Below are 20,146 nucleotides of genomic sequence, written 5' to 3' on the forward strand. Positions count from 1 at the left end.
TAATTTATTGTTTACTAGCTGGCCCGTCGAACTTCGTCTCGCCTGAAATTATTTTTTTAAATTTGTGTTTTCGGACAGCAGAGTTGTCAAACGTTAATGTTTCTTTCCATTATTTTACTGATTACTTGGCTTACAATAAACGAATTACGACAAATTCATATCCAACATCATGAATTATTGTGGATATGTTCAATGCTTTTGTTACGCAAAAACTAAACAAATGCACCAATTGCCATCTCATCCTTCGAGTCAGTGTATTGAACAGAGATTGTATATCTCTCTCAAACTAAAGATTTGACATGTGGGATGATGGATTTGATTGAATCATATCTGACTGGTCGTAGTATGACCGTGAAAATTGGCGACTGCGTTACTCCATCATTCATCGTGAGCTCTGGCATTCCTCAGGGAAGCCATCTAGGACTATTCATATTTCTGATATATCTAAATGATCTAAATTTCGCATGCAATGCATGAAGCTATCATTCGCCTACGATTTCAAGCTGTTTCATCTCATCAAATATCTGAAAGACTCAAACTTCTTGCAGTCACAGTTGGATGTATTTTTTAACTGGTGCAACGTCAACAGAATGGTTATAAACGCCTTCAAATGTTTCGTTATCTCCTTCTCTCGTAAACGAACCACGATCATGTATGATTACACTATTTCGCAAGCTGTACTAAAACGGGAGACATCAAATAAGGATCTAGGAGTGTTATTGGATTCAAAACTTAGTTTCAAAGATCACATAGAATCTCTAAAGCATTAAAGATGCTAGGATTCATCTTTCGCATCTCAAGAAATTTCAATAACATATACTGCCTGAAATCGTTATATTGCGCTCTAGTTCGTTCTACACTGGAGTATGCTGTTGTTGTTTGGGCACCATATTACCAAACTGATAAGCTGCGCATTGAAACTGTTCAGCGCAAGTTCATTCGTTTTGCTTTGCCTGCCCTGGAGAGATCTATTTAATCTTCCAAGCTACGAAAATCGTTGTAGGCTCATACACTTCGATTTGCTATCTGTCCGCCGTGATACACAAAAAGCTGTTTTCGTCGCGGACCACATCCAATGTCGAATTGATAGTGCAGATCTCCTACAACAGCTAAGTTTTGACATTCTTCGGCGTAATTTGCGGTTTAATCCCTTTCTCAGAATTCCTCGTGCTAGAACTAACTATGGCTTCAATGAACCGTTTTCGAGTATGTGCCGCGTATTCAATACTTGCTCTGATGAATTTGATTTCAATTTATCTCGTAACACCATTAAAACCCGTTATCTCCGAATCTTTTCCCGCTAGTTTTATTTACATAATTAGACGATATGAATAGTTGTTAGTTAGCTTTGTAGTTTAAATAAGGGTAACTAAAGATTTCGTTATGTATCATTTGGTCAAATGTTATCTGTTGATACAAAAGATGAGAAGGTTTTATGCCGGCTGGAGAAGGAGAACCAAAATCTCAGCTCCAGCAGGCTTTTCCCTTGCTCCTAAATAAACAAATAAACAAATTAACAGATGGATGAAAAAGAGATGACCAAGATAAATACTTTAAATTGACCCCACAAATTTCCAAAAGCAGCCCTCGGGGATGGTTGTTTGTCATTGAATGTTAAGACTTATTTGTACTGAAGACGTTTAAAAATTTAATAGCAAATCCTTAGGGATTATCGAAAGTAATAAACTAATTTTGAACGGTTGTCCATAACTTGCTTCACCGCTAGTGATATTATTTAGTCGTGTTTGATGAATGTTCGTAGCAGGATAATGACAGGATCAATTTTCGATAAAATGAAAAATACTTGGACATTCGAAAGTTCAAATTACCCTTTTATTAAATATTGTGTCCATTAACTTTGACATGAACGCTGGATTCGTTCAAGAATTGTATCAAAAGGTCTCTCATTCGTCGAGCCACCACATCGGTTTTCTTAGTATTCAGTCCTGAGAATCAATATTCTGTTCTAGCGGAGTGAACATGAGGAGTGATTATACCAGTATTCTTCTTATCGTTAAAGCCAATGTATAAAACAGCAGATCTCACAACTAATGGTTCTTACATGCCACGATTTCTCCTTCAGATATGATATTCACGATTCCCATATGGTAATTCGTCAAATAATCCAAAGTTCGGAAAATGAAATGATTTGACTTAAGCAGCTTACAAATGTCATGAATACCATCCGTTTTGAAGTAAACCACTCTTGAAAACTCACTCGAATCGGCTGAACAAACGTCAGCATGCTAAATGCAAGGAAAATATTTCCATCTGAACTCATTATTTCAACAGCAGAATCCTATCATAGATACGTAAAAAAAATCGTTACATAATTTTATTTGTTCAACTCACGCCTACGATGGCCAACATAATTCATCTAACTACATCTACTGGTAAATGACATTGGAACTTGTGCTTCTGTTTACGGTATAGCTAAAACAGTCATTTGGCAAGTAATGATTTTGATACCCTATTAAGCACGTGTTTCCAAATGACGAATCAATCATGCATGTAAAATCTCCACCCAAATCTACTCGTTGCGCGCCAAACGATTTTCCAAAGATCTAGTATTCTTTTCTTCAACGGCGAAATACTGAGCATCTCCTTGCGCGCCAAACATCAATTGTAGATCTAGCAATCATTGGCGACTTTTTCAGTGGAAAATTCCATTGTCCATACAAAATAACTTTATTGGTTTTTCCCACTTTTCCGGTAAGTTTTCCTAATTTGTTTGATGTACGAACCCGGTGGGGGTACAAACTGATCAAACAAAAAAAAAGCATCTCAATCCGTCCATCCGTTCTTACGTGATGCGATTACAAAGAATGATCTCTGCATTTTTATATATATAGATAACCGTTTCACTCGGTTTTTAGCAGCTCATAATAGATATCATTTCGCCGATCACACCAAACGCAGAGTTGGTCACAATTCATTACAAACGAACAGCTGTCGTCACTTTGATTATAGTCACTCCAGCTTGCTGAAGTAAAGTTTATTCCACAAACACAATAGAACTATGTTTTCCCCACCATTTCCGCATTGTCGGAAAACCGATTTCTTTTTTCTATGAGTCGTATTTCGCAAAAAGTTTGACAGTTTTCTTGCTGTCTTTCGTTCGATTTGTTTTGTAGCCATTTTCCCATCTTATGATTTTTGGCTCTCAAGTCGCCGGAAATGGCTGGTTGTGACAAATTCAATATCTCAGCAATCGTTTTTCTGGTTCGATGGTGATTTTCGTCCAATAATTACTGTAATTCAGTATGTAAACATTTGTTTCTAACACATAAATCACAACTTTGTAGGTTTGAAACAGTCACTTGAATCAAAGACATCATATTAACAAGATATCAAGCTTTCACATTTCCCGAACAAATCATTGGCAACCTCCTTTTTTTGCGAGCATGGCGCCCTCAGGCGAGTACAGATCGAATCTCGCACATAGAAGTAGGGGAGAGAAATGTCAATTTTGTGCGCGCCAAAATAGCAGCACTGCGCACCCATACGGTTAACATGATATGTTGAATGTGATGCCGTGCGATGGCGTTGCTGAACTGAAGATTGACTTCGCTCCAAGCTGACAGGGTATGCTTGAATGTAGCTTCCGATAGAGCAAAAGGATCGAAAGCCTCTTCGAGCTTTCGATATGATTCGGCATCGGATTTCTTCACATCAAAACACAAACAAACACGTTGTCAAGATTGCTCTTAATTTGGTACAAAATTTGTCGTATTTAGACTTGAAAAATAGTACGATGTGGCATAAAATGTGTCCTAGATCTCCCTCGAATGGTCGATTCATACTTCTTAGCTGTGTCTAGTTCCAGATTTTCTATGGGATTTCGTCCGGCCTCCCAGCTTATCATTGCCGTCCAATCTTTACTGTGCGTACGATAGGCGGTCCTCCAAGCAGCTATTGAAATTCGTTGTGTTAACGATATTTCTACGGGTTATATTCCATTTGGCATTAGGTGCTTAGCAATAACCGGCATTCGGTACATCGGTCGTTTGGCATAAACTCAAAACCGAACAAAGCGATTCCGGTTATTCTTTCATGAATCGAACAAAATTATTTCGAAGAATACCACAGTATTACATATGATAGTATGATTGATACGAGAAAGGCATAACTACACCGCTAGGTGGATTAAAACCGATTTTTCTGTGAGTTTTCATTCATTGGACTTTTTCGATCTCCATTACCAGAACATAAGCTTTCTTGCGAATTTGAAGCTTAGCTTAATTTACCGGCCATGAGTTTCGCGTGATTGATCAGAAACCAGTTGAAATTGAATATTGAACCAAACCATGCTACTAGTGGATCTGGGAAATACTATCAAAAATTATTGTGTACATGTTTAAAGCTTTTGTTACGCAACAATTAAGTAAATGCACCGATCGCCATCTCATCCTTTGAGTCAGTGCATTGCACAGAGATTGTAAATCTCTCTCAAACCAATGGTTTCGGCATATAGGATGCAGGGTGGAGTAGACCAAGATGAATGCTTTAAATTGATTTCGCAAATTTACAAAAGCTGCCCTCGCGACTTGTTGTTTGTCATCGACTGTTAAGTAATGGCAAATCCTTGGGATTATCGGAATGAATAAAATTGTTTTGAACGGTTTTCCATAAACTGGTTCACCGCTAGTCTGGTGATATTACTTAGTCAAGTTTGATGAATGGTCTTAGAATGGCAATCACAGAATCAATTTTCGATTAACAATTTAGCAATAAAATGAGACATTCTTCATTGACATTCGAAAGTTCAAATTACCATTTTATTAAATATTGTGTCCATTAACTTTCTCCACTCTCCATTCGTTCAATAATTGTATCAGTTGTCATCTCATTAGCCGAACCACCACATAATTTTGCTTTACTATTCGATTTACAATTAACGAATGGCGTTGAGTTCGGTGCTGAGAATCAGTATCAGAAAGAATTATATGAAAGAATGTGCAGTTCTTCAGTTCTAGTGGAGTGATCATGAGGAGTAATTATAGCAGTATTCTTCTTATCGTTCAAGCCAATGCATAAAACAGTAGATCACACAACTAATGGTTTATAAGGTTTAGCATTTGCTAATTGGTCGGAAAATTGGTTAGAAAAATGGAATGATTTGGCTAAAGCAGCATACAAATGTCATGAATAGCATCCTAAGCAGTCCGTTTTTAAGTAATCCATATTTGAAAATTTACCCGAGGCGGTTTGATCCATAGAAAATCGTTCTATAATTTGATTTGTTCAATTCACGCCCATGATTGCCAACATTATTCATCTCGTATGTCATAGATCTATGTATTTATATATGCAGTGCAACCAGTTTATCAAAGTGGCTTGAACGATTGAGTTTAAACAATCTTTTTTAGCAATAATTTATTCTCAAACGAATGTTAAGCCTGACTTTTTGAATGAAATATCAGTTTTGATTCATTTTGCACCAATGTTTGATGGAAAATTGCTTACATTTATGAATGTCGATTTTCATTCCCGAATAAAATAGTTGGCTACACTGTTTCAATGCATTTGTATTAGATCGCGCTACACAAAATGAACGAAACTAAATATTTTCTGTTACAAAAGCAGTTAAATAGTTTTACGAAAACTTTCCATATCCTTTGCTTTTCGCGTGTTAAATTAAAGGTTCCTAATTTGCGGGATTACTGAAAGAAGGTATGTAAATCTTTATTTCGCAATAGTTTCTGCAAGTGAATATCCATACAGGAATGTGTGCGTTGCTAATCAAATGTGTTAGTGGAAGTAAGCCGAAACTGAAATAATTTTTCTCGAGCAGTTTTCAGAAAAACGGAAGAGTTTTATACTTTTTATCGCTTTTCTTGAATTGCAATTCTAAACAGAGGGAACTGATTTGTTTATTTTTCAACCATAGGGAAGATTTATAGATTTATTGAAATTTATTAAACGCACACATTACTGACATTACTCATTTGGTATACCCTATAAAGCACGTGTTTCAAAATGACGCATCACACTGATCAAGCATGCATGTAAAGTCTCCACCCAAAACTACTTGTAGCGCGCCAAACGATGTTCCAACGATCTAGTAAATTTTCATGTTCACTACTACTGGAAATTTTCATGTTCACTACTACTACTACTGGAACTGCCAGTTTTGCTGGTCATAAAATCCAGATTTAAATTTTAAAATTGTCATAAATTATGCATCTAGAACTATAACACTACTGAAGCAGTCCATAAACTGTGTCGAAGACATCACTCTCCAAATCAATTCTCATTCCTAATTATGAAAGCTTTTAACTCCATATGCTTACTAGCACCGCCAAAGAGATCGTATGAGAAATATTTTATCAATCATCTAATAGGTCTTAGCACTTTAAGGGCTGAGGACAGTACCGTAAAGTGGTAGGTTTTTTTTGCTATTTTCCCGTTTCAAATTAAATTTTCTTGGAAACGGTGCAGAATATAGAAAAACCCACCTGACAATGTCTTCGAAATTTAGTTGAGAATATTCTGTGAAAATTTCAGAATGATTCATTGAGTTTAGCGGTCGTGTTATATTTTTTTCTGACTGAAGAACTGCTGAATATTGGAACGCTCGGAAATGCATACCTCTACTTGTTCATCGAATATCTCGGCTTTAAAGGCTTGTATCATAAATCTACCGTGACAAAGTCTAGATAATTTAGTTTAGATGCGATTAGTATATAAAAACATATATGTTATCGCGATAAAAATAAAGTCTTGTATTTTTCTGTGGAACAAATTCAGTTTCAATGCATCCGCCATTTTTTTCGCTTTGGTTTTCTGCTAGCATTCTGAGAAAGGAGAGGCTTGGCTCGACAAGGCTGCCAAACACACAGACGTTTCATTGTATATAAACACATTTTTTGTTTCGCAATATTTTTTCATTGTTCATTGGAATCTATGTAATGTTCAACCCATACGATAGATTTATGTGATAAAATTTCTCATCGAAATAATAACATGTATGTTGGCAACCCGGTACAGTTTGCTCATAGACGAGAGAGTACAAGAGAAATGCGATGCGCAAAGAGAATTGAGCGAGCCACGTGGTCGATTTAAAACTCAACACGCGACCCTCTGTCCTCAGACCTTAAAAGATTAAAGCTTCAAGTGCCAAAAATTCACGCCGTCAGCGAAACCGAAAGGCTGTAGACCCAAATCCAGACGATTATTCGCATAGCTAGATTTCGATAGTTTCGGTTTGTATTTGTACGTAACTTTTGTTTTTCCCGTCTCTGTCTGAGGGCTATCGAACAGCTCAAGTGCGGATCGAAAACCTCCAAATAACGAAAAAGAAGAAACTTCTTCGTGTGGAATGAAATTTGTATTTGATTTTTTGCCTTTCTCATATAGAAAGGCTATACAATCTCTGCAAAAACCGACTTTTGAACCGAGGCCGAATGTCATATACCATTCGACTCAGCTCGACGAACTGAGCAAATGTATGTGTGTGTATGTGTGTATGTGACAAATATTGTCACTCACTTTTCTCGGAGATGGCTGAACCGATTTTCACAAACTTAGATTCAAATGAAAGATCTCATTGTCCCATACAAAGTTCCTGAATTTCATTAGCATCTGACTTCCGGTTCCGGAATTATAGGGTGATTTGCACCAAAAAGGGGAAAAGAATGCATTAAAAATGTGAAAAAAGTGTCACTCACTTTTCTCGGAGATGGCTTAACCGATTTTCACAAACTTAGATTCAAATGAAAGGTGTCACGGTCCCATACAAAGTTCCTGAATTTCATTAGGATCCGACTTCCGGTTCCGGAATTACAGGGTGATATGAACCAAATATGTGAAAATAATGTCAACCTTTTTACTCGGAGATGGCTGAACCGATTTTCACAAACTTAGATTCAAAATAAAGGTCTCTTGGTCCCATACATAGTTCCTAAATTTCATTTGAATGCGACTTCAGGTTCCGGAATTACAGCGTGATGTGTACCAAATATGTGAAAATAATGTCACTCACTTTTCTCGGAGATGGCAAAACCGATTTTCACAAACTTAGATTCAAATGAAAGGCCCTACGGTCCCATACAAAGTTCCAGAATTCTATTTGGATCCGTCTTCCGGTTCCGGAATTACAGGGTGATATGCATAAAAAATGTGAAAATAATGCAATAAAAATGTGAAAATAATGTCACTCACTTTTCTCGTAGATGGCTAAACCGATTTTCTCAAACTTAGACTCTAATGAAAGGATTCATGGTCTCGGTTCCATACAAAGTTCCTGAATTCATTTGGATCCGACTTCTGGTACCGGAATTACAGGGTGATATGCACCAAAAATGGAAAAAAACGTCACTCACTATTCTCGGAGATGGCTGAGCCGATTTTCACAAACTTAGATTCAAATGAAAGGTCTTGTGGTCCCATAAACAATTCCTGAATATAATTTGGATCCGACTTCCGGTTTGGGAGTTATGGGGTAAAATGTGCATAAAAAAGAAAATATGTGTTCTAACTTTTCTCATAAATGGCGCCACCGATTTTCACAAACTTAGGTTCAAATGAATACGTAATTCCTGAATTTCATGCGAAACCGACTTCCGGATCCGGAAGTATAGGGTAAAGTGGGTTAAAAATTGTATACCATAACTGAAAATGGGGAAAAACCTTAAAAAATTTTCCAAATCGACCTCAAATCTTTTCCAATTGATAGTTTTTATCAGTAGACGGTCAAACAAACCGATTTCGGTTATTCTTTTAAGAATCGAAGAAAATTATTTTGAAAAATACCACAGTATTATATATGATAGTATGATTGATATGAGAAAGGCATCATTACACCACTAGGTGGATTAAAACAGGTTTTTAATGTTTATAATTAGTTTGAAGTTGCTCAAATGAACTCAGTTTATTTTCATTATTTTTCAATAATTCCTTCAACAAATTCACAAATAATCATGTCGTTTGGACATGCGTGGAGTATCGTGATGTCAGATCTCAACTAATAAATTCTTTGCGTACCCAAGGTAGACTATCCAATATCCCAGTTCGAGACATTCTTGCTTGTCGTGACCTTTCATACATGAAACTTATTTATCATTTCATAAAGAAAACTGGAGTTTCAATTTAATAAAGGCCCCTTTCAAGACTTAGTTCTGATCCCAGCTGCGTCCATGAGTTCAACCAATAGCTAAATTAGAATAAAAATAATGTAATGATACAAACAAACTCGAAACAGTTTATGAAATTATTAACAAAATGTCTGAAAATAACAGCTTATTTTATAATTTATAGAAGTTAATCGTTTGGTTCAAATAATATTTCCGAGTAGATTTCATAATTAATGACGAGTTACCTAAGATGATATTTAAGTAATAAGAGAATATGTTTTAATAAATGCAAAACGTTGTGACTATGTTAGAATTAAATTAGGATAAGAATATTATGTAAAAGTGATGCTACGGCGAAGAAAAACTTATGTAAACTGCCTTAAGAAATAAACGTATTCATGAAAAAAAATTCACAGATATGTACTTATCTCCTCTTCTCTTCATCCACAGGAAGTGCCATATTTCTCACCTCCTATGTGCGACCGATCAAATTCTGGGAGCGCGATTACAATACTCGCCGCATCGATCATTCCAACACTAGGTTAAGCTCGCAGCTGGAACGGGACTTGGGTGCCGACGATAACAATCTCAACAGTATCTTCTACGAACATCTGACCCGATCGCTGCAGCACTCGCTGTGCGGTGATTTGCTGATGGGTCGTTGGGGAAACGTTAGTCAGGGCGATTGCTTTGGTAAGTCACAAGCTGCTAGGTTCTCTCGTTTAGTACGTGCAGTTCTAATCCCCTTTTTCTATGAACATTAGTTCTAGCTTCGGATTATCTTAACTGCTTAGTCCACATCATCGAGCTAGGCAATGGGCTCTGTACGTTCCAGATGCGTGGTCTTGAATTCCGAGGAACCTACTGCCAACAGCGTGAAGTAGAGGCTATTTCGGAAGAAATTGAGGAGAATATTGGTGAGTTTAAGAGAACCCTTTCGCCGCAGTCGAGAGCAAGTGCTTGTGAATAATGAGAAGTTTATTCCGCGCCAGGTTGTTGCTGCTGTACCGTCGGTCATTTGCCGCGGATGTTGAGTGCCAATGCTATGTTCACAACGCGATGGCTGGCGTGGCAGGTGATGGCCTCCAAGTACGTTCTGGAGGGTTACTCGATATCGGACAACTCGGCAACGGCTACACTGCAGGTGTTTGAATTTAGAAAAGTTCTAATTTCGTACTACGTGAAGGTAATTGCAGTACGGCTTTTTCGTTGTTTACTTAATCATTATGACATTTTGTTTCCTCAGAGTATCATCTACTATGTAATCCGTTCACCGAAGCTTGTCAGCTGGTTACAATCGCAGGTCATCGAAGAAGCTTTGGAACATACGCTCGATCGGCAGTTTGTCGATTTGGATCCGGTATTCACCCATAATCTGGACGACGATTATGATTTCCGTTCGGCCGGAATAACCCGGGCCAGTTTCTGGAATGTGTATGGCGAATGGATACAGTTTTGCTGCGATAAGAAGCGTCAACAAATGCAGGCTGCCTTAAATGAAAAGAACACTCCAAAGAAGACACAAGAACCTACGGTGGCGAGCACTGGCGTCGGCGGCAGTGGACCAGCTACTGCTTCGACATCCACGGCAAATAATGGCACTGGGAAAGCAAATGACGGTACCGCGAGGGATCAAGGGGAAAGCTCGGAGAATACTGGGTTGAAGTCAACAACGGAAGGTGAGTCCACTTCGAACGGAGCTACAACGTCCAGTGCGGGAAACAATTCCAATGCAGTTTCTGGAAGTTCCAACCAGCAGCTGTTTTTCAATTCGGTAAGAGAAACAAAACTATTTAGTTCGGTTGAATTTTTAATGAAACACGGATTTGCTTTCAGGGTCGCGAATCTCTCGTTACTTCGCTGTGCATGGCGTTAGCTCTGTTAGCCAGACGAACGCTGGCCACCGCAAGTCACAGTTCGTCGTGTGGGGTGGAATTTTTTCTGCATGGATTGCATGCACTTTTTAAGGGTGATTTCCGCATCACTTCCACCAGAGACGAGTGGGTGTTTGCCGATATGGAATTGTTGCACGGTGTCGTGGCGCCGGCCGTACGCATGTCTCTGAAGCTGCATCAGGATCACTTCCTGTGCCCGGATGAATACGATGTGTACGAGGCACTGTTCAATGCAATCGACTACCACACCAAAGAGTTGGTTATTTCACACGAAGCAGATCCACTGTGGCGAAATGCCGTGCTGCGGGGGACACCCAATTTGCTTGCCTTGAGACACGTGATGGACGACGGATCGGATGAGTATCGGGTTATAAGACTGAGTAAACGGTTTTTAAGTTTTCGAGTGATCAAACTGAATCGTGAATGCGTACGTGGGTTGTGGGCCGGTCAGCAGCAAGAACTTATCTACCTCCGGAACCGGAATCCGGAGCGGGGAAGTATACAGAATGCGAAACAAGCACTTCGCAACATCATCAATTCGTCCTGTGATCAACCGATTGGCTACCCGATTTACGTGTCCCCTCTGACGACATCCTATGCGGAGACAAATCCGCAGCTGTGCCGAATCATTGGGGGTGAGATAACGCTGGAGAAATTGCAGCACATGATTGTGAAATTTTGGAATCGTGTGAGACAACGTTGCCGCGAGGGTTGCAGCAGCGGAAGTGCAATAATTGATAACGAAATGGGTGAATTCCAGGGAGTTTATCCTACGCCGAACAACACACTTTCGGGCACGGCTGGGACGCTATCCTATGGTAGTCAGAATATGTCACTTTCGGGTGCCGCTAACCGAGGCAGTCTCGCAAGCATCAACAAACCAACCAGTTCTACTTTGCTGGCTACTTTTCTGAATCGCGAACGTGATTCCGAGCGGGATACGATGCGAGATCGGGCCGGTGTAACGAAACGATGCAACCTGAGCAGCAGCAGTAAGGACAGAATTGATCGTGCTTTGGCGGTTAACAAACGGGAATCTTTCAAGGAAGCTCTCGCCAGTGGGAGCGGAGTACATCCGGGAGCCACCGTAGGCACCAGTGCCAGTACTAGTCTGAAGCAGCAGGAAAGTGTTGAGTCGACATCTGGCAACGCAAAAAGCAATAATTCTTCGTCGATGAATTTGAGTATGCCCAACACCTCCGGTCCGGTGCCAGGCCCTTCGGTGATGTTTACTTTGTCACCACCCGGGGAAAATTCCTACACCATCTTCTCCATGACGGAAGCCGTCAGCAACGAGCAGAACGAGTCCGCCTGCGCGAAGGAAAAGCTTCGGGGGAGTGAAATCGATGAACAGCAGTTCCATTCGCAGTCACAGTGGATCAATGCACCACCGACAATTGGATTGAACCGAAAGGTCATCATAGTGGACTCTGCTCAGGTAAGAAAGTGCCGGGTTGTTACGGTCGCGCGGATTTGGCTCGGTTTCTGCTATGATTTTGATACTATGGCGCGGATTTCGCGCGAATTTAAAAAAAAACATCATTCCACGAAATTTTTTGCAAATTTTTTAAGCTTGTGAGTTTTATGAAACCCTAAAAAATAAAAGATGGGCGAACGTTTCAGCAATTGGTCGAGATGGTCGAATTTTCACCTTGATAAAACTAAAATTTACTAGAAGGCCAATGTTTTCTTCAGTGGACAAAATTTTGATTTTATGCTTTTCGATCTCAAGTGATACAAGTTGCTATTTCAACATTTTGCACTTAAGGATATTGATGTTAGATGGAAGATATAGTCTCAGTTTACCAATAATACATTCAATAATGCAAAGAACGTAATAAATGCAATGCGATTCTTCAATAATATGGTAACAAATTTTGTGTATGATAAAAATCGCATTCCTAAAGCAAAATTTGCACGACATGCTTACGAAGCTGACAATAAAAGAAACGAAGAAGCTCTATGATTCCATCCGTGGTGATAAGAAAGTGTTCTAATAATTTGTTGGTTCCACTATCCAACATTTTCAATTGTTCTTTGCGTTCTGGAATTTTTCCTGAAATATGGAAGAAATCCAATGTGAACAAGGGTATAGTATCCAACTACCGGGGAATTGATGCTTTGTGCGCTGTATCGAAACTGTTTGAAATTATAGTTCTGGATTTTGTAACACATAATTTCTCTGACTACATATCTGAGACTCAGCTTGGATCCATGCCAAAGCTTTCAACTTCCCCTGCTGCGTTCGACGAAATCAATCATCACATAACGATCTCCATGTTAAGTAGACAGGGATTAAACGGATCATTTTTTAATTGGCTTCCATCATATCTAACTGGTAATGAAATGATAGTGAAAATAGGAGCCTGTACAACCTCACCATGTGCTGTTACATCTGGAGTTCCTCAAGGAAGTCACCTTGGACCGTTCATAATTTTATTGTATCTCAACGATCTAAATTTTTCGATTAAGCGTATGAAACTATCGTTCGCCGATGACTTTCCTATTTCATATTTCAAAATGGTGTAAATGCCACTAAATGCTCCGTCGTCTCTTTTTGTAGCAAAAAGTTTGTATTCAAGTTCGACTATAATATGCCACAAACTGTTCTCGAACGCGCATTGTCTGTTAAGGACCTGGTGTTCTGGAAAGCAAGATAAATTTTAAAGAGCACATAGAGCTTTCAATTGTTACAATTTGGCATTCGACGTCGTAGTTTTCCTATTTTTTTCTTCGGATTCCCTATGTTAGAATTAGTTATGGATATAACGAGCCCATTGCTAGCATATGCCACATATTTCAATTCTTTCGACTTTCATTTATCACGTAATGTTATCAAGAAATCGTTTCTTATGTTACTGTCTCATTAGATTTAATTACTATAGAAGCACTAGATTTAAGGAAATGTATCATTTGAATGATTTTGATCTTTTGGTGAGGAGGTTTTATGCCTGCTGGAGAACAAGTTTGACAGAAACTAATTCCAGTGGGCTTTTCCCTGATCCAAATAAAAGTATAAAAGATGACATGTTCCTTGACACTTCCGAATATCAATTAGTTGATCAATTGTATGAATTATGCAAGCATTCCCCTTTTCCACATTTTACGCAAAAACAAAGAAAGCTTCACTTGATCTAGATTACTGTGAATTTCACACAGCGAAAAGTGCAAAAATCAAATCAAACAGTTCTAGATTTGCACTAAACTGAGGATATTTCCTTTCGATTTGCGAAGAACAAATCCTAATAGTTCTTTAGAAAACTTTTAGAGTCACTAGAACGGCTGATTTTGTGTAATGCTCTCCACCGTTGCTTTTTCACCAATGTAAATGACTGGCAGCTGTGACGTAATCGCTCTTGTCGGAAGCGAAACTAGCTCTGCAAACGACACAAAATACATCTGCTCGCAGTGGCGATAGAATCCAAACCAAACCAATTTTTGTTGAGAAATTTGTTTTTACCAGATTTCGTTTGTAGCTTTCACACTAATGGGCGGTCCTAACGGCTATAAAAATAGCCGCATACAGAATTTTAATGTGGATTATTTAATTTCGGATTTGCATAATTTATTGAAAGAAACTATCAATATGCTGTAGGGGTTTGTTTCTAGCATTCAGAAGGACCAAATTGAGGAACTCACTACGATATTCACCACTTTTCGGAACATTTTTCTCGAACGATTTGTTGTACAGCAGCAGATATTTTGTTCTCTTCCTCAGAACGCGTTCTGATTGGCTGGTGTTGACATGGGTCAAATGAGACAGGTTTTTCAATAGTGTTCTATTGAAATACTTCAATGCTGTTGCTATACACGTTTAAGTTGAAAAATTTCGATTCTATTGGTAGTTAGATTATATAAATCCTTTCACAAATCACTGAACTATGAGCTTTAAAAATACGAGCAAGGCAAACGCACCTTATGAATCCTCTTTGGTACTCGTTTAACCAAACATTTCAGAAATGTTCAATTTCGAATTATTTGAGATTATGCCACACAAATGATAATTTTATCATAAAATTGTGATCATATTTCCGATGGCGTGTAGCAAAAATTATGTTGATTCGTTAGATACAACAAGAGATATTCACGATCAAAAACTTATCACTCTCTCAGAGGGTAAATTTTTAAAAGGCACCCCACAGTAAAGTAAGTCGTATTCACGACAAAAGAGTGAATCAGATCATCCTGATGTGGTCTACCTTAAAATTCTTCTTACCAAGAAGGAAATGTTTGCCGAGCAAAAAGATGTCGAAGCAAAAAAAAAATATCTTCGATGAAATCTGTTTAACTTCTTTCAAAATCACAATTGTAAGCATTTTTATTTTTACTGTAACATTTTCCGTACATCAAAGAGTATTAATTCAGGATCAAGAGTAAACCAAGTGTGTCAGTGGAAGTTTTTCTCGTGCAGTTTTAAGGAAAACCGAAGAGTTCTAGACTAAGACACTTTTCTTGAATTGCAATTTAATGCAAAATGAATTGATTGGTGTATTTTTCAACCATATGGAAGATTTATTGATTAAAATCAGGAAAAGAAGCGCCGCTAAATTTCCTTTTTCATATTATATGATATTCTAATGATTTTGCACTATTATCATTTCCAATGATAGCTACTTGGTGTATTCAACATCATGACAAATATATAAGATAATCTTATGAAACATAAAACTCTGCCTAATGTTATTTCTACAAGATTTTCATATAACGAATGAAATTTCTAGTCTGAGTCAAATTTATAGGAGCGCCTTATAACCATTACTATATATCCACACAACACACATTGGAACTATTTATGAAGCGCATATTATATTCACTTCGAGTTTATATTGATAGGCTCATCTATACCATATGACTAGTTTTATAAAATTTGTATATGACTTTCGATGAAGGTCATCCCAGTTCTACATAGCATTTATATATAGATCACTGAGATTATGGTGTTTAAGGAAATCAAAAACTACAATAACAATAATTGTCCTATAAAAAACTTATTGATATATTTTTCGTATATAAAGCGTTTCATAATATAAATTTATTTTAACATTTCAATTACACTTGCTTCTTTGAGACTGGCTGATTTCATCGGATATTTACTGTAACCAAACGATTCAGATGCACTACGAATAGTAGATAATCGCAAACTACTACTTTTTTCGAGGATTTAAGCTATACTAGTGGTCAGCTGCGTAAAGAAGCACTTCCTAATATTTGCGGAGGAGAAATGAGATCACGAAACTAAAAATAAAAAATTTCAATCCTCTTACTAGACAGAGTAATGAAACGTACCGGATATTTATTTCATGGTCCGTTGGGTCGTATCCTTGAACGAAGTTGAATGAGCTGTCTTGTCAGTGATTTAAAATAACATTGAGAACTTCCCAAAAAACTGTGTGGAGCATTCGATGAATATCGAGGACACAACTCTTTCTTCAGTTTCAAGCCGCATGATTCACAATTATTCTTTCATAAAAACAAACTCCTTTATATGTCTAAGCTTAAGAAAGCAGTGCCTCTTTTTTTCCTTGTTTGCAGATTTTATGTACGTTCCAATAAAGGTTATACGTTTTCACATAACTTTTATTAAATATAATCAGCATGCGATCTATTGAAAAGTATAATGAATATTAATATTAAATTGGCTTAAGTTTTATCGGCTTTTTGCATAACTTGTATATGGTATTCTTATCAATATCATAAAGACAATGAAGATATAAAATTTATTGAACATCATTTAGATTATATGTAGAGTTCCATTAAATGTCATAAGTTATCATATGCCTTCTATGAAATATCATCTGCGTACGATTCATATGACTCATCCAATGAATATAAATAATGTAAAGAGTGAGGTTTCATCGTATTTCAATATAAATTATATGAGATATTCTTATAACCTTCATCATGGTAACGTCTATTTAGATTTAACGTACACTTCAAATAAAGATTATAAATTTCCATATAACTTCTATAAATTATATTCCATATATGATTCATATGACAAATCTGATGAATATAAATAAGATTTTCATTTCAGTGTACGCTTGGTAAAAAATTTTGCTCCTTAACTAAGGGCATCGAAAAAGATGGAGAATAAAAATGAAATCGTTTTCAAGGGGTTTCTAGAAGTGACGTGCTGTAGGCGGAGTTATTTATTGTGTTCATATGACAAACTTATATAGATTTTTATATTATATTTAAGTGAATTTTCAGTATCACCTGCATAAAAATAGTTGTCTAACGCTTCACTCGAATATCGCGCGTTTTAGTTTTCGACTTCGCGCGTTTTGATTTTGAAATTTTTTGTAATAAACCTGAAAGTGTCAATACGAAAAAAAACCGATGGTGTGAAAAATTTAAATCCAACGAATCTTTCAGATTTACGACTGCCTTGACCTGGGACGGCGCATCGATGTTATTTGGCCAAACGAACAGTTTCGAAGTTGCGGGGGTCGATCTTCCTGGAAGGACTGGCAGCCACAGGAGGGCATGGTTGGAAACGTCATCCACTATTGGCAGCCAAACCATCCGGATCATTATTTCCGTTCGCACGTTAATCGAACCATACTGCTGTTGAAAATCGGTGAACGCTGTGTACCGATCGGCGAGAAAGGGGTCAAAGAGTACAACACGGTTGGTTTGGTAACTGGTGGTCAACCGTCCACGTCCACGTCCACAGCGACCATCGGTGGTTCCGTTAGCCGTCAACCATCACTCGAAGTGCCATCTGTCACGGGCTCCAGCTCGGTGGGTGATTCCGGTAGCAGAACCACTGCTGATTCGAACGCGACACCCGACCACGATGCAATGCAGCTTGAAAACGTGCGCTGTGAAGAGGCTTTCAGTGAAGCACGACGAGATGCGAACGAGCCGGACCCAACTATTGTGTAGTAGATTGTGTTGTTTCGAAAATTACACTAATCTTAAGGGTTACGTGTCGTTCAGGAAAGCCCCGGGAAAAAATTATAATATTCAAGTAATTTCTCTACTAACTTCTATCCATCCTGTGAGGAACAAAATCAAACACATTTCCATACAATAGATCGCCTTATCATGTTCACAACAATACGGGAAAAATACTGTTTATACATTGATTTCGTTTGGATGCTTCGTTTTCAATCGGGGGGGAATATTTGGGGCTCTGTTTAATAGTCAATGTTTGTCTTGTTCTCTGTTTTTATTTCGTTCAAAAATGCTACGAAGCAAAATATAAAACCAACCAGCTCGCGATGATCGTTCGATTAGTGCGAAAGATACGATCTTTAACGAATGAAATGTCTTATGGTAGATAGTATGAATTATAGTCAGGAAAAAGCCAATATAAACAAAATTGTAAATTCGGAATAGCGAAGAACACACAGGTTCGAAAAGTTGATAGGAAAGGGGAGGGACTTGTTTTATTTTTGTATAAAATAGTTGGTATTGATTTTGTAGAGTGGGTTTTAAACTAAATTATCTTTTATCGCAGTAGACATTATTTCCAGACATAGAATGCGTGAGTGGGAAGGAATGAAACGATCGCCGAGTGAAAGTGTTGAAGCGATAAAATAAATACTGCAAAAGATGAAAATGTGATAACTAAAAGTAAGAAAAAATTTACCTATTCTAGATTTATTATGATAAAACTGAACATGAAAAGATCGTTAATTTATTCAAAACGTATGTTGCAGTGAAACGATAACAGAAGTTTAAAATATCACACATCTAGAACGGTTTAACGATGAAAAAAAGCTATTACAAATCACTCGTAGTTAGAAATTAATAATTAATAAAAAAAGAGGTTAAACAAAACTGTTATTTAAACCGAAACATTGCGATTTGCGCTCTTATTTAATGGAGATCTACTAGAATAATTACCGTTTGGATCGAATGATGACTAATAAGGGAGGAAGCTTTTTTATTTCGACAAAATATAATTCTTACCGTGTTCTCTCAGTCTTACACAGGAGGCCACCGCGAGAGGAGTGCACTGTTAATCATCGTCGCATGGCAGTTAGCCTGTGAAATGAGAGTAGGGCTAATTTAAAATCGATTGAGTCTAAACGCGGGTAAACATTGCGCAATAAATTGCAGACTATTGTTTTTTAAATGAATCGTGTACTCACTTATCCGAATTTTTCTTGCCGAACTGTTCCTGTCGAATAAATCCAGGCGATATTTACTTGCTTTGCTTAGTAAAGTGGAATTTTTCTTCGACTTTTTGTAACTGTTTTCTGATTCTTTTCGTTCGTGTTATTCTGTGCCGTCTTGGGGTCGTTTGTTGCTGTAGGCGTGCATTATTGTAAAATGATAGTAGAATGCTATTTGGGTCGAATTAGAAATTTGGGTGCAAATTGAAAATCGAACACTGATTAGAAATAAATCTACGCATCGATTTGAATAGATAAAATCATATATTTTCAATTGTAAGACAATGCATTTGTTTTAATAGCGAGTAGTGTCTTGTTTCACCTGCAATAAATCTTAGAGGTTACACAGATAAAAATATTTACATATATTATCATGCACATATTTGGAGCAGGGGATTGAATATAAAGTTACTTCTTACGTCTTTATTTTTCAATATACCGTAGAACAAAACTAAGCGTAAATCGAAATAAGCTACGGTATTCAATGACAAATCGAGGCATTTTCAATTAACTGTTACATCGATGATGGTTTTCAATCAAATTTTATATTTAACTGATGTCTATTCAACAGTATCATTGATATGATAGTAGTATCATTACTATGAGTCAAAACATGTTATAACACCGATTTCATGTTTTAAGCAAAATATCAAGTGTTCTTATCACGTTATTTCATATTCAAAAACGTCACATTAAAACATTTTTTCTTCAAATAACACGATAAAATTGTCATTAAGGTCTGAGGACAGAGGGCCACGTGTTGAGTTTTAAATCGACCACGTGGCTCGCTCAATTCCCTTTGCGCATCGTATTTCTCTTGTACTCTCTCGTATATGAGCAAACTATACCGGGTTGCCAGCATACATTTTATTATTTTGATGAGACGTTTTATCACATTAATCTATCGTATGGGTTGGACATTACATGGATTCCAATAAACAATGAAAAAATATTCAACTTTCACAAAGATTGAATGCGAAACAAAAAATGTGTTTACATACAACGAAACGTCTGCGTGTTTGGCAGCCTTGTGACAGCCAATTTTATTTAT

The 20,146-nt window shown here is 37.4% G+C and overlaps 1 protein-coding gene across 4 annotated transcripts in view; it reads left to right on the forward strand.

Annotated features, from left to right (window-relative positions):
- LOC131426902 (protein pecanex) overlaps nucleotides 1-19,055 on the forward strand; it is a 39,213-nt gene extending 20,158 nt beyond the window's left edge. For 3 of the 4 annotated variants that reach the window (XM_058589661.1, XM_058589663.1, XM_058589662.1), the window contains 6 exons: nucleotides 9,525-9,767; nucleotides 9,839-9,991; nucleotides 10,052-10,260; nucleotides 10,321-10,848; nucleotides 10,911-12,407; nucleotides 17,345-19,055. In XM_058589661.1, the coding sequence (XP_058445644.1) occupies nucleotides 9,525-9,767; nucleotides 9,839-9,991; nucleotides 10,052-10,260; nucleotides 10,321-10,848; nucleotides 10,911-12,407; nucleotides 17,345-17,857 (3,143 nt within the window). In that variant the 3' untranslated portion in view covers nucleotides 17,858-19,055. The remainder of the gene's footprint in view (nucleotides 1-9,524; nucleotides 9,768-9,838; nucleotides 9,992-10,051; nucleotides 10,261-10,320; nucleotides 10,849-10,910; nucleotides 12,408-17,344) is intronic. The other variant, XM_058589664.1, reaches the window with a different exon arrangement.
- Nucleotides 19,056-20,146: the final 1,091 nt, after the last annotated feature.

Source organism: Malaya genurostris, chromosome 2 (genome assembly GCF_030247185.1).
Source record: "Malaya genurostris strain Urasoe2022 chromosome 2, Malgen_1.1, whole genome shotgun sequence".
Taxonomy (NCBI): Eukaryota; Metazoa; Arthropoda; class Insecta; order Diptera; family Culicidae; genus Malaya; species Malaya genurostris.